We start from the raw sequence: 14,668 nt of genomic DNA, 5'->3' as shown, positions 1-14,668 counted from the left end.
AGTTCTTTTCATGCGTGGGGATCTCATCCAATACATCCAGACACCATCTAAATCCCAAAAGAAGTGGGCAGAGCTTCAATTGTACAGACTGCAGAGTACTGCTGGGAGGGTGAGGATACAAAGGGGAGGGTTCTGTGGAAAGGTATATAAGGGTCAAAGCTGCGAAAGAAGCCCTGAGGCTTGGATCCTGGAGTTTTTGGAGTCACCACCTACCTCTGCTGGGAACTGGAAATCTGTTATTCAGTGTTCAGATCCCTTTGCTCCATCAAGACATCCTATCTCCTGCAGGCTGCAGAGTCTAGAGCTGGGTTCATGGCCATGGATCACTTATATTTCTTTCAGTTTGTGGATTGATTTTCATTTTATTTATTTATTTATTTATTATTTATTTATTTATTTATTTATACATTAGGATTTCCTACTCAATCCAACCGTGGCCTGGAAGAGATTTTGCTGGGTAACAAACAGGCAGGAGGTTTTGTTAATTAAGTCATTATTTGAGTCTGTTTGTAGACTCTGTTCAGTTTGACCTTGAACTTAAGGAAGATTTAATGGCTAGATGTGGCAGGTGTCAGTCATTCAAATTTATTCGACTCTGGGCTGATCTCTTCCTCTTTTTCTTTCTTTCTTTACTTTTTTTTGTTTTGTTTTGTTTTTTGGTTATTTAGTTGTTGTTTTGTTTGTTTGTTTGTTTGTTTTTCAACACACGACAGGGTTTCTCTGTAGCCCTGGCAGTCCTGGAACTGTCTCTGTAGACCAGGCAGTCTTGAACTCATAGGAATTCTCTTTGAGTGCTGGAAATAAGGGCACGGGCCACCAACACCCAGTTTGTGCTGATGATCATAACTCAACTTCAATCACGCAAGGTTCTGTACAACTTTAAACCCAGCACTTGAGAGGCAGAGGCAATCTCTCTGAATTCATGGCCAGCCTGGTCTACAAAGCGAGTTCTAGAACTGCCAGGGCTGATATCCTGTAATCAAACAACAATAACAAGAAGTTTTTTTCTCTGGTTATTGATTCATGGTCCCATTATAAAGATTAGGATGTCCTCAGTCTTGTAGGAAACATCCTGCTTCCCTTGTCTCAGTGTTCAAATTAGAATTGTGAACAATCACTTTACTCCTTATTTGAGATTTCATGCTTTTTGTTGTTGTCGTCTTCCATCAGTTTCTGGAGACATCAGGTCGGATGTTCTAAAACTCTACAAGTAACCAACCATCACATTGAACTAGTGAGTTTCCTGACTGTAGCATGTAAATTATCATCTCCATCCCAGAGTCCTGTCTTTCCCAGTGCTATACTGTTGCAGACTATGCCAATGATACTGAAGCTTTACTGCCTCTATTGAGTGTTTCTTTCCCACCCTGTCCAGCTCTGGAGCACAGAGTACAAGCTTGCAGCCTTCTTGCTTCCTTCCCTGAAACATCAGTACAGTGATAACTGGCAATCAAAGTCAGTAACTAACTAATGGTGCCCATTTCACAGATGCTCTCAATTGTTTCAGGAAGAGTCAGCTCGGTGAATGGAGACTCAGAAGATTGGGACCTGTTAGAGGTCATGGAGTACCACCTTTGTTTCCTGTTGACTGCTTCTCAGTGGGAATGGATTCACCTGCCCTGTGGTTGAAATTGGACAGGGTATTTGAGAAAGAGCATGCTTTTGACAGTCATCCCAGACAGAAGGATGACTTTAAAACCAACAGACAGTGAGGAAAATGTGAAGACAGGCCTCCACCATCACCTGTCAGGAGCGTTCATCATGAGCTAGTGTGGCCATGACCTAATTACAGAAAATAGCAATTGATGATTCGGACGTCAACCTACTTGAGAAATTACTGTCAGATGGAGGATCCCTGCCTGGCAGAGCCGGGAGAACCACTGACTCTGAATACTCTGAATTGCTTTCATCTGTAATTTAGCTTTGATATCTCAACCATTAACATGCATTTTAATGTTATATGTACATGTAATCTCATGATTAAATCTCAAATTAATGGGCACACATATATTTCTGGACGGTCAAAAGGATGACTCTTCTCTCTACTATAATCTCCACATTAGGGTGATAAACTTGAAAGTATGTTCCTATCATTACCTTACTGACAGAGCAAGTTTTCCAGACATGTGTCCTTCTGGACAGATCTAAGATCTAAGCCCTTCAAAGGATTTATCTCTTTTTTTCGGTTTTTTTTTGTGTGTGTGTGTGTGTGTGTGTCAGTGTTTCTCTGTAGTTTTGGGGCCAGTACTGGAACTAGCTCTTGTAGACCAGGCTGGCGTCGAACTCACAAAGATCCGCCTGCTTCTGCCTCTTGAGTGTAGGATTAAAGGCATGTGCCAACACAACCCGGCTGGATTTATTTTTTTTTATATTTATTTATTTATTTATGGTTTTTCAAGACAGGGTTGCTCTGTGACTTTAGGAGGCTGTCCTGGAGCAAGCTCTTGTCAACCTGGTTGGCCTAAAACTCACAGAGATCTGCTTTCCTCTGCCTCTTGAGTGCTGGGAATAAAGGTTTGCATCACCATCACCTGGCTTCCTTCAAAGGATTTATGATGAATAAGAGCAATATTGCATGTGTCTGTCCTTATTCTATCATAGTCTTCAAAGAGACCAGTAACACCTAATTAACTAACCATTTCCAGAAATTATTAATCACACTTAAGAACTGTAAAATAGTGCACACGGTTTTTGTCTTTTTTTGTAGATCTGTCAACAGTTTAGTTTTCTCCCTTTAAAAGACAGCCAGGAACTCTTCACAGTTAACAGGTGTGGTTATCTCCAAACTAGGTGATAAGTTTTGCTACATCTCTTCAAAGAATGCCTGTGTCCCTGGGAATTTTGCTTGTAGTATTTCTTTAATATTAAGTTATAATTAAGTTGCTAGTGAATGGATATGTATGTATTATATGCTTGGGAATTTCTAACTGCAGAAGACATAGATTAAGATGAAATAGAAGAAGAAAGAACGTAGAGAAATTAGAACAAGAATGAATTGGAGCAGAGAATTGCAATAGAGAATTGGAATTAGAAATGAGACAGAGAATAAGAGGAAAGAAATTGCAAAAGATTAGGAAGGAAAAAATAAAGGTCACATAAATGGAAGGACCACATGAGAGAAGATTCTTTTTCTACAGCCATCAGACTTTAGTTTTTATGTTTATTGCGTCTTTTCTTTTTGAACCCCGAGTGAACATCTTCAAGTGTGCTCTCATTCAAAATTGCTTTATTGAAAATGATTGGAAATCATAATGCTAAGGACAGTGGGGGAAGTAATATTCACCTTGTTTTTCTGCCCAAGAAAGGGAAAGACAAATCAGAACACTGCTGATCCACTAAGTCCAATGCCACTCCATGGTTCAGTCAACCGGATATTTCACAGAGCAGATATGCTCCCGATTCTTATATGAGGTTGACAACCAGAAGATGGATTCCTTTCAGTAACAGGGCACTGGGAGACCCTCCTCACCCAGTCCCCTTTGCTCTTTGGAATTTCTTTTCATTTTAACCCCTTCCTTGTACCTATGGTTGGTCATACCATGAAAGTGCTGGGATGGATTCCCCTCAATTTTCAGATCTCTTTTGATGCACTAGGGCAGGGCTGTACTGTTGACAGATCACATGCATCCAGTTCTCTGTGTCAATTTTTATTCTTCAAATATGAACAACAAGTAAAGCAATTTCCATTCCCAAGTACACACAAAAATGCTTGAATCCAGGTTTTATGTCTCTAATGAGTCCTTTGAGTCCAGGGTTTCATTTCTCAGAGCCCAGAGCCTCCTCATTCATTGCCAACATGAACATAGTGTGGTCTCCATGTTATAGACAGAGAAGTCCCGACAATCTAGACATCTTTTACTCACAAAGCAGACCTCTTTCGGCTGTCTTATAGCCCTCAGAGTTTCCATGAGCTCACTGCAGTGTTGGCTAAACCTGTCTGGATGGACATCACCAAAGTCATCATAGACCTCATCAGGGGCGGGGTATAGCTCCCGGGTGAGCAGAGTCAGTTTTGCAGTGTGCTGCAGCAGCTTCCTAATGCTGGCCACAGACAGGAAGTTCTTCAGAAAATTGACCTCAATGAGCTGGGTGCACTGGCTCAGGGCAGGCAAGAGGGCACTAATCTGGAAATCCATGATCATACAACCCTTCAATTGTAATGTCTGCAGAGTAGCTGTCAGTCTTTCTAGCAGGCTTCCTAAAAGTAGATGGTCTAAATTTAGAAAGGTGACGCCACTCAGATCCAGATGTTTGAGCTTGTGGATGCTGGGACACTGGGACAGATAACTCATGTCTGCATTTGATAGCAAGCATCGAGTGATTGAAAGGGTCTCCAAGGAACTCTCCATGCACCTACAGAGAAACAAAGGAGTTTATCTCAGTAAAGTCTAATCACGGATAAGAAAGGATGATACTTCAATGTAGCTGAGGCTAGTTAGGCCTAAGTTCATTTTGAGAGCATCATGAAGATCAAGACCAGGGTACTCCCTGATGCAGAGTTAAGAACACATGCAAAATAACTATGACAGTTTCTGTCCCCAAATCTGTTCCCTCTGCACAGTCTAGCACAGAACCATCTAAGCTGACAGTTGTTACCTGCAGGAAACCAAGAAGGACCAAAAAGGGTGCACTTATAACCATCCCTGGGTGTTGGGCCTTATGAGGCCTGTGTGTGAGGCCCAGTGTAACTTCGTGAACCTAACTAGTGTTTGTTGAGGCCCAGTGTAATTCCCTGAGACTAATTTGAGTTGGCATAAAGCCTGGTGTAACTTCCTGAGCCTAGCTAGAGTTTGGATTTCTGTCTCTATCTAGCAAACCTAAACCCTCCTCTGCCCAGCAATGTCTCCTCAACTGTGGCAGAATATTATTGGCACTTATTCCTTACTCGCCTCAACCAATCCCAAGCTGCTCCAGCTCATCACCATCCTATATGGTCCTGCCTGATACCATTAAATGAGATCCTGCTCTGACAGACTCCCAATTCAGTGGGTGTCTTTCTGCCCTTGGCTAACTGGAGAGAGAAGCTGGGCCATTCAATACTCACCATCCCACTGAGACCCAGGGAGAGTCCGATGGTTCCAGCTCTCCCCTACTCACGTGCCCCTGTGTTATCTGCCAGAGAACCAGGCAGCTGTGTGCCAATAACGGTCTCAATGAGCCCCACTTTTGGAGCACAGCCTCTGTCCTGCTCCCAGGTCTTCCCTGTTGTCTTATTGACTCCCAATCATTCCCCATTGCCCTACCTCTGTTCAAAAAACACTTGACATTTCAGGAATGTGTGTATGTGTGTGTAATAGAGATAGAGATAAAGGGAGAGAAAGAGACAGAGAGAGAAAGAGAGAGAGAGAGATTTCAACTGTTAACTGTCCAGAGGAGAGAGCTGACATGGGGCAGCATGTGGCTTAAGACCTCATACACTTTGTGGATCTGTTTTTGCTTCAACTGGTTCCCTAGCAAAGGCAGTTCCTAGACCGTGAAAGCTAGAGCAGCAGAAAGACTACGAAATCAATTATCCTAAAGTCATTGCACTCCTGCTGTCAGGAGTGGATGGGAAGCCACAGGTGGACACTGGTGTGTCATGGAACACTGCAAGACTTTTCCCTGGCCCGTGGAGCAAGAACTCTATCCTTCCTCACCTGAGTACTTGATCCAGTCGTTCATTCAGGAAGCAGACATCATTCAGTTTGAGATGCTGGATCTTTTTGAGTTCTGGTATCTGGTAAATGATCTCTGTAATACACTGATTGACCATCGTGCGGTTTCCAAACCACTCAAAAGGTACGGAGATTCCATTGAGAAGGATTTTCTGAAGGTTTTTCATCTGGCTCAGGCCAGGGGCTATCTTCACAAGGGTTCTCAGGTTCCAACGTGCACTCACTGTGAATTCCTCTATAGAGCTTGGCTCAAATACCTGCAGCAGCATTAGGGGGTTGTAGAGAGGGGTGACCCCAAACTCCAGCTTTGGGCACATCACCTGCACCACTTCTCTTCTCAGCTTGGCCCAGCGGTAGAAGTATTGTAGGTATTTACTGAGACGTCTGGTCTTGAGGGAAAGGTTCATCCACACAGTCACAACCTGTTTTCCCCCTCGTCTGGGACTATAAACCACTGGTCGGGTCTCACTGATGACATCTGGAGAGCAGACACCATCCTCCGTTCCAACCCAAAAGTTCCAGAAGTTATGTTGGGCATCCCGCAAATCTAGCTCTTGGAGTTTGCAACTCCTGTTGGTCAAACGAGAAGGAGATTCAAATGACAATTTGAGTATCAATTTATTCTTTACTTTGACCCCACTCCTCCACTTCCCTGAAATCTATTCCTTCAACCAGTGTGCTTTCATTTCTACTGACTGACAGAAGAGGGAGGAGGAGGGCCATTGTGTATTGACCACATCTCTTCTCGGTCTGCTCCGCGCACCACTGCCCTTTTGCACTTCTCCACTTCTCTAAGCTCTGATTTCACTTGAATCCCATTCTGAAGTCTGTGGTCACTTCCCTCCACCCAGAGCCTTCCTTTCCATGGTACCTTGGTCTCACTTACCCAGGTTGATCCTTCTGGTTAATCAGCAAATCCAGGCCCCCCAGCACAGCCTTCAAGGTCTTCAGCTTGGGAGTCTTCATCAGGGCTCCTACAGGAAGACATGGGAAGGGCCAGGCTGCCACCAATGCCCTTATGATGTTTATCTGGTTGCCCTTGAAGGCGTCTATGAACAGTGGTGGGAAGAATGCCTTGGGCATCTGCTTCAGGGAAGCATTGGCCAAGGCTTCATTCTTTAGCAGACTTTTTCTGGCCAGCCTCTCGAGTGTGGGTGGGGAGCTCATCCTGACGTGCAAGTAGGCAGATGCTGTGGAAAGAAGCAGAGGAATAAAGCCTTTCAGAGAAAACATCTTTAGCAAGTCAGTTTTTGTCCTTCATTGTGTAAACTATGCCGGGCCAGAGCCACTCACCTGAACAGTTTGGAAACCTTAGATTTCCTATTTCCTGCTATCTGTCTTTCTCATAGCTATAGTCCCGTCAAAGGCCTCATGGAGATGAGCACACATTTGAACTAATGATCCTGGTTATTCTGCCCAATCCTACTCCCCTGAATCATACTACACTACAGTAGGCCACAAGAAAGAGGAAAATCAAATGTGAACCAGAAACTTTTGCAGGAAAACATCTCACGATCCTCAAGTGCAATGTTCAAGGTCCCTCATACAAGCTATTTTTTGAATTTAGCCATGGAAATTGTTGGGAGCATCTGTGAAATGGATTCAGTTCCTATTATTCCAAAAAGCTTTAGAACCCGAAACCAAGCTGAGCACTTGAAGGCAAAGGCCTAAATTTTCTCTCAACTAAACACCACCCTGGGCAACATGAGGTTGACAGAGGGAGTACAAATTCTAATTGGTCTTAATTAAAAAGAAAAAAAAAACAGAGTTAGATATTAGGGGGTGAAAGCTGAAAGATCAGAGAAGTAGAGCAGTCAACCATAAATTGTTACCTCTAGGAACTCCTCAGACTGAACAGGGTCTCAACAACTCCTCAGACCGAATGCCTGGAGCTCCTGTTTCCTCCCGCCTTATATTCCTCTCCCCAGCCAATCATATCCCTTCCTGACTCCACCTTCCTAATGTCGGGATTAAAGGTGTGTGACTCCTAAATACTGGAATTAAAGGTGTGAGACACTAACACCTGGCTCTGTGGCTCTGTTTCTCTTTGAGACTGGATCAATCTCGAGTAGCTCAGGCTGGCCTTGAACTCACAGAGATCCATCTACCTTTTCCTACCAAATGCTGGAGTTAAGGTGTGCGCCACCACTGCCTTGCTAATATAGCTAACTAGTGTCTCAGCTTCACACTTGGATCCTCAGGTAAGCTGTATTTGCTAGATCACAAACAAAATATAATCACATTGAATTAAATATTTCTAACTAAGACTGGAGTAGTTGTGCAGTGTTTGCTCTTGTTCCCTAGTCTTTGAATTTTGTAACATCAGCACTCTAGGAAGGCCTCTACAATTACGATCCAGATCTCAGAATTTGTAACACTTCACTTCAATGGTATTCTAGGCTAGCCTGGGCTACATCAGACTTTCAGTTTCAAAAAAGCCCCAGCAAACAAAACAAAACAAATACAAAAGCAAAAATCCTAACAGGAAATGAGAGACTGCTGATCCCAGGTATGACTGTTTCTGTTGGGGGTGAATGGCTTACATAATATACTTTATGTATAATTGTGCTCTTGATTAAGGTATTATTATTATTATTATTATTATTTTAGTTTTTCAAGACAGGGTTTCTCTGTAGTTTTTGGTGCCTGTCCTGGCACTAGCTCTTGTAGACCAGGCTGGCCTAGCACTCACAGAGATCCGCCTGCCTCTGCCTCTGCCTCAAGAGTGCTGGGATTAAAGGTGTGTGCCACCACCGCCCGGCTTGAAGGTATTATGTTTATATAGCTCATTTGAAAATGTAATGTAAAATTTAAAAATATAGTTTAATAGAGAGATGCCGGACTTTGGTGGCACACGTTTTTAATCCAAGCACTTGGGAGGCAGAGGCAGGCAGATCTCTGTGAGTTCGAGGCCAGCCTGCTCTACAAGAGCTAGATCCAGGATAGGCTCCAAAGCTACAGAGAAAAACAGAAACAAAAACAAAACAAAAAACCCCAAAAACAAAAGAAACAAAATTCCCCACAAACTAAAAAGAACACACAGTATTTGAAGCACAGACAAGGCTAGACTGGGCTGCATAGACGGTGGAGCTGAGACACCTACCTGAGTCAACACTGGTGAGAGGACCCCAACTCCAGGCGTTGTGTCTTCAGGTTTTAGAGATTCCGAGGGCTTCTCTGGCTGCTCTGACTCTTTATAACCCTTTGCACTGAACCCGCCCCTCTGTAGTCACGCCCTCCCAGACTAAGTCTCTAGTCTGATTCCACAATTGAGTGTAATCCATCTGGGATTTGTTGATGTAGGATCAGATCCAAACACAGGAAAAAACTTAGATTATAACTATGATTAACTTATTCATTGAAGCCAGCATATTTGATCTTAAATTTGTATCAATAAACCGAGATCCATACCAATGCAAGTTATTCATATCTCTATCACAGGACCCGATAGTTTCACACTTTAGGGGATCTCATATAAAACATGGCATAAATGTCTTGATCGATGTTGTTTGGTTGTAGGGTTTGGGACCAATACACAAGTGCTCTGAGACTGAGCCATTCCCGGGTCGTCTATCTGGGTTTGTTTAATTTCATGTAGATGTAATTTCTCTTCATGCAGGAATCTTTAGCCTGGAACTGGGAACTTCTATGCTCAGGACCTTAATTTGAGTTCCCAGGTGTGACTTTTTCGTGCTACCTGTATTTTTCTTTCAATTTCACTCTCAGACAATGCCAAGTGAATAGTCAAGGCTAATACAACCACATTCCTAAAGATTAGTTCTCGAATCAACTCAGACATGGGGCTTGTGTTCAGAAAACTAATAGCAGATCCCAGGACAATTCATAAGCTACAGTTAAGAGGAAATCATAATTCAAACAACTGTGAATCTGTGTTCTGTGAAACAAACATGCAAGGAATTAGAAAGGGATTGAATTACAGAGCAGACTCTAACTTGAATTCTAAAATGGGCCTAGGAATCTGGACAGAGCCAGAGTGATCTGAGTTTAAGAACAGTCTTGCCTAGTTTAGACTCTCTCAAATAAACTCCAGGAATTCCCATTGTGTTGGTTCAAATCTTTGTTCCCAACGCTCTGGATTAAATCTTTGCCCTCCTTTAGTGTGGTCTCAGTTAATCTTCTTTCCTTTAGGAGAACAGATTGATGTGAATGCAACCTCTAGACATCTCAGCCATTTCAGATTGTTCCCATTGGGACACAAGCTCTCATATAAATTACTCAGACTGGCCTTGAGCTCACTCTGAATACCACACAGATGTTGACTTTGTCCCTCATTTCCCATCCCCCTGAGTAATGGCTACTTTCAATGAACCACGAGAAATAGTATGCTCCCAGACCATAGCACTATTGACTACTATGGAGTACGGTTCGGGCCATAAAATTAGCCTGTGCAGAGCACAGAAATCAAAAACATAACAAGTGCTGGTTTTCACCAGAATTTCAGTTTATTCTCTGGCAGGAGCTCTGAACAGACCCTATGGCAGGAGGGTTACTGAAGCACAGCTGTGCTTTCCACGCATCATGGCAATCATTCCACAAGGGGCAAAGCTGGTACACACTTGAAAATGAAGAGACTAATAAATTAAAGCACATTTAATAAACAAATTCTTAGTGTTATGAGGCAACTTGCGGAATGGGTTTTCACCTTCTACAGAGTCTCAGTTCATTCTCTCTCCTGAAAGGAGATCTAATTAACTAGACAAACCCAATTCACACCAACACACCCAGGAAGGAGGATTGCCCAGACTTACAGGTCAGCACAGGCTGTATAACGAGTTCCAGATAGGCCTCAGCTGTATAGAAGAAATTATGAGGAAAAATTTAAAAATTAATAATGCAAGGTATCAAGGAAGCCCAGAGCTCAGAGTTTGTTGAGAAGTTTCATGGATGGCCATGGGATCCTCACTGTAATCTCAGGTTTTATGCATTCCCACATGGAGATCTGACACACTCAAACTACAGGTGTAAAATATCAAAGAGGGTGGCTGCTCCATTGTCCAATCTGGTGGCAGCTTGGGGCTGAGAGGTGGGACTACAAGGGTTATGTGTGAGAGGGAAAAGGGGATATAAGGATCAGAATGACTAGAGAGGACTTTCTGGGCCTTGGAGCCTGGAGTGACTACCTGTCCCTGCAGGGATTAGAATACCTGCTACCAGTGTTGAAATCAAGTAAGTCACTCACTGTAGTGATATTTTTTGTATGTTCTATAAGTAAAGTTTACCTGATGATCAGAGGTAAAAATAAGTCACTAGAGGCCAGGCAGTGGTGTCAAACATCTTTAATCCCAGGATTTGGGAGACAGAGGCAGCTGGATCTCTGTGAATTCAAGGCCACCCTTGGCTACACAAGAACAATGCAAAAACAGTTACACTTGGTCATGGCTCACACCTTTAATCCCAATACTAAGGAGTCAGTCACAAGCCTTTAATCCCAGCTCTAGAGATAAATATAAGGTGCGAGGAAAGCAACTCGCTCTCTTTTGGTCTGAGGATTTCTTCGAGGTAAGAGCTCTGAATTTCAGAACACTGACTCAACACTACTTGGCAATACAGCTCTTTTCTGGCCTTGTCATGGAAGTGATTCCATCAAAAGCAGAACTGGTATAGCAGTGAAAATAAAGGAAGGAGCAAAAAAAAAAAAAAAAAGGAAGCGAGGACACATGAAATAGAAAGAGAGAGAAGGAATTGGAGGAATAAAAGAAACAGTTAAAGAGTTCATTTGAAGTGACTATCACAGGCTATAAACACAGCATCTTCATCTCCACACAGAACCCAAAGCACCAAATGTCAGGCACAGGTGAAATCATCCAGGGACACAATGTGCTGCTCTCTCCAATGTAGTCAGTGCATCGTAGGTGTTAGGGAAGGGACAGGTTAAACTTTGGCTGTTTAAACTACTGCCAATCGGGAGAGAATGGAGGAGGAGAGCAGAGAGAGCCTTCCTCTCTAGGTCTTCAGGGACCTTCCTTCCCTGCCTCTGTAGGCCCCTACTTGGCTTGTCAGCACCAAAATGATTCCTTGAAGAGAGGTACCCGTAACAAACAGAATATACACATTTGATTTCAAGACACTGACTCAAAACCACTTGGTAATACAGTTGTTTTTTGGCCTATCATTATAATGATTTCATCAAAAGCATAACTAATATAGCTATGGAAATAAAGGAAGGAACAAAGAAAAAAGAGAGAAGACATGAATACACATAGAGAGAGATGGGATGGGATGAATGAAAGAACGAATGAAGGAGGGAAGGAAGGGAAGAAGGATGGAAAAAGATAGGAAAATTTAGTGTTTATGGGATAACTCTGGAAATGGGTGCTCATCTTAAGCAGTATCTTAGTACATTCTTTCCTGCATGGAGATCTAATCAAACTGAAAATGGTCTGTTCCTTAACTTCTACTAGGCTGGAGGATTGTTGAGATATACAGATCAACTCAGGCACAAAATGAGTTCAGATAGACCTTAGAAAATTATTGAGCCTTTTCTGGAAGAAACTCGGTAACAATAATATACATAAGGCAATGTATTAAAGCTCGGAGTTTGTGGAGAAGTATTCTAGAGGGTTTGGGATGTGACTACAGTCTCAGATTTTGTAAATTCCCACATCTGATCTACTCAAGCTGCAGATGCTGACGTCCAAGTGGGATTGGATGGAAAGATGTTCAATCATCAAGAGAGGGGGAGGCTTTGGCAGAAAGGTAGGGCTATAAAGGGAAAGTGTGAGGGGAAAAGGGATGTGAGGGTTAGAATGGCCAGAGAAGACTCTGGGAGACTTGGAGCCCGGAATGACTGCTTGGAATTTTTGGACCTTAACACATGTTCTGTGTGTCCGGATTATGTAAGCCATTCACCGCCAACAGGACACAGTCATACCCGGGATCAGCAGTCTCTCATTTCCTGTTAGGATTTTTGCTTTTGTATTTGTTTTGCTTTGTTTGCTGGGGCTTTTTTTGAAACTGAAAGTCAGATGTAGCCCAGGCTAGCCTAGAACACCTGGAGCTAGTTCCAGGACGGACTCCAAAGCCACAGAGAAACCCTGTCTCGAAAAACCAAAAAAAAAAAAATATTTAGTTTTGAGAGACAGGGCCTTTTTATATACCCAGGCTATCCTGGAATTCATCATAAACTGACCTTGAACACCTGAAGATCTACTACTGTGCCTGCTATATTATGGGATTACAGGTGTGCAGTGCCAGGCCTGGTGGAAAAGCTTCTGCCCAGAATACCAGAAGCTCAGTGCCATGTAATCAAAATCATGAAATCATCATGTCCTCTGCATCAGAATGCCATGTAGCTGGGCTCCAGCAATTCTCCTACTTCAGAATTCTGAGCAGCCACTACAAGCTCCTGAGTAAACTATTCAATCCACAAAAATTCAGATCTACACAGTGTGACCATATCTAAAAGAAAGCAAAAAGCTAAATCATTATTGAATGTTACAAATTTTCAGTTGTTGTGAACACTGATTCTTCTTCCAAAGGATCTCCATGTGATTCACAGAATTCACCTCGCTGTTCACACCTGTATGTAATTCCAGCTCCAGAGATCAGAGAAGAAAACACAAAACTCCTAAAACAAAATAAAAATTAGGTTTTTAAAAAGCAAATCAAAAGTAAAAATTGCTTTTCTAATTTTTTTAATTTATTTATTTATTAAATATTTCTGTCTCTTACCCACCACCGCCTCCCATTTTCCTCCCCCTCCCCCAATCAAGTCCTCCTCCCTCATCAGCCCAAAGAGCAATCAGGGTTCCCTGCCCTGTGGGAAGTCCAAGGACCACCCACCTCTATCCAGGTCTAGTAAGGTGAGCATCCAAACTGCCTAGGCTCCCACAAAGCCAGTACGTGCAGTAGGATCAAAAGCCCATTGCCATTGTTCTTGAGTTCTCAGTAGTCCTCATTGTCCACTATATTCAGCGAGTCCGGTTTTATCCCATGCTTTTTCATACCCAAGCCAGCTGGCCTTGGTGAGTTCCCAACAGAACATCCCCTTTGTCTCAATGTGTGGGTGCACCCCTCGCAGTTCTGAGTTCCTTGCTCGTGCTCTCTCTCCTTCTGCTCCTGATTTGTACCTTGAGATTTCAGTCCTGTGCTCCAGTGTGGGTCTCTGTCTCTTTCTCCTTTCATCGACTGATGAAGGTTAATATTCAGGAGGATGCCTATATGTTTTTCTTTGGGTTCTCCTTATTTAGCTTCTCTAGGATCACTAATTATAGGCTCAAATTGCTTTTTTTAAAGAATCATTTTAGTTTTAATTTACGTTTGTGTGTATCTGAATGTAAAGGTGTGTACATGAGTGTAGGTGCCAGGAGAGGCCCAAAGAGGATTAAGATCTGCCTAGAGATGGACTTGCAGGGAGTTGCCAGTGCTCAACCTCAGTGTTTGGCGCCCAGACATGGATAACTGAATCCACAGAAAGCCTCAGAAATCTTGGGAAAGAATAGAGTAAAGCATGTTTTCTTGGTAGCAGCAATTTCTCGGGTCTGCTCTGCTTGCTAGAGGCAAACAAGCGCTCTCATTTAAGAGAGGCTTCCTGACTCAGCTTTAGCTGCAGTACCCTGCAGCTCTTTTAAGAGGTCCTGCCATGAAACACGTAAATGGTGTTGATAAAAGCTGACTGCATGCTTGTTTGTTTTCAGCTGTAGCAGGAAAAAAGTTGTGCTGTTTTAAAATACTGGCATTCTGGTCTGTACTGCCAGGGCAAACTCTGACTCTTTCAGACAGGCAGGGCGACTGAGTGTGGTCTGTGAGCAGAATGCTGCAGCTTGCTTGCTGGCAGGAACCTTGAAACACCATAGAGTTGTGGCAATAAAAATGGTTACAGCCGGTACCTCCACCATGAGGCTGGAAAGCTAAGGAATGGGCTGGATTCAGCTGTCAAAGCTACAGCTTTAATCCTACCCATATTTCTTGGTAAATTAAGGACTCATGTGGTCATAAAAAGAGAGATATATGGTAAAAGAAAGATTCAAAGTTGAAGGAAACCTCTAAATGGT

At 42.9% G+C, this 14,668-nt stretch overlaps 1 protein-coding gene across 1 annotated transcript; it reads right to left on the bottom strand.

The window, feature by feature from the left end:
- Positions 1-3,785: 3,785 nt before the first annotated feature.
- On the bottom strand, positions 3,786-6,887 carry LOC121448455 (PRAME family member 8-like). Its single transcript, XM_041652494.1, has 3 exons — positions 6,541-6,887; positions 5,637-6,224; positions 3,786-4,353 (listed from the first exon to the last, which is right to left on the bottom strand). The coding sequence occupies exons 1-3, from the start codon at positions 6,885-6,887 to the stop codon at positions 3,786-3,788; spliced, it is 1,503 nt and encodes a 500-aa protein (XP_041508428.1).
- Between the last annotated feature and the right edge of the window lie 7,781 nt (positions 6,888-14,668).

This window comes from Microtus oregoni, unplaced genomic scaffold (assembly GCF_018167655.1).
Source record: "Microtus oregoni isolate MIOR12 unplaced genomic scaffold, Mior012 000005F_ref0000423, whole genome shotgun sequence".
NCBI lineage: Eukaryota > Metazoa > Chordata > Mammalia > Rodentia > Cricetidae > Microtus > Microtus oregoni.
This window is presented reverse-complemented; position numbering and strand designations above follow the sequence as displayed.

Coding starts and splice junctions, on each gene's coding strand:
- LOC121448455 (XM_041652494.1), bottom strand. CDS start 6,887: ATGTTTTCTCTGAAAGGCTTTATTCCTCTGCTTCTTTCCACAGCATCT. Junction 6,225..6,540: donor AACCAGAAGGATCAACCTGG/GTAAGTGAGACC, acceptor TTTGACCAACAG/GAGTTGCAAACTCCAAGAGC. Junction 4,354..5,636: donor CGACTGGATCAAGTACTCAG/GTGAGGAAGGAT, acceptor GTTTCTCTGTAG/GTGCATGGAGAGTTCCTTGG.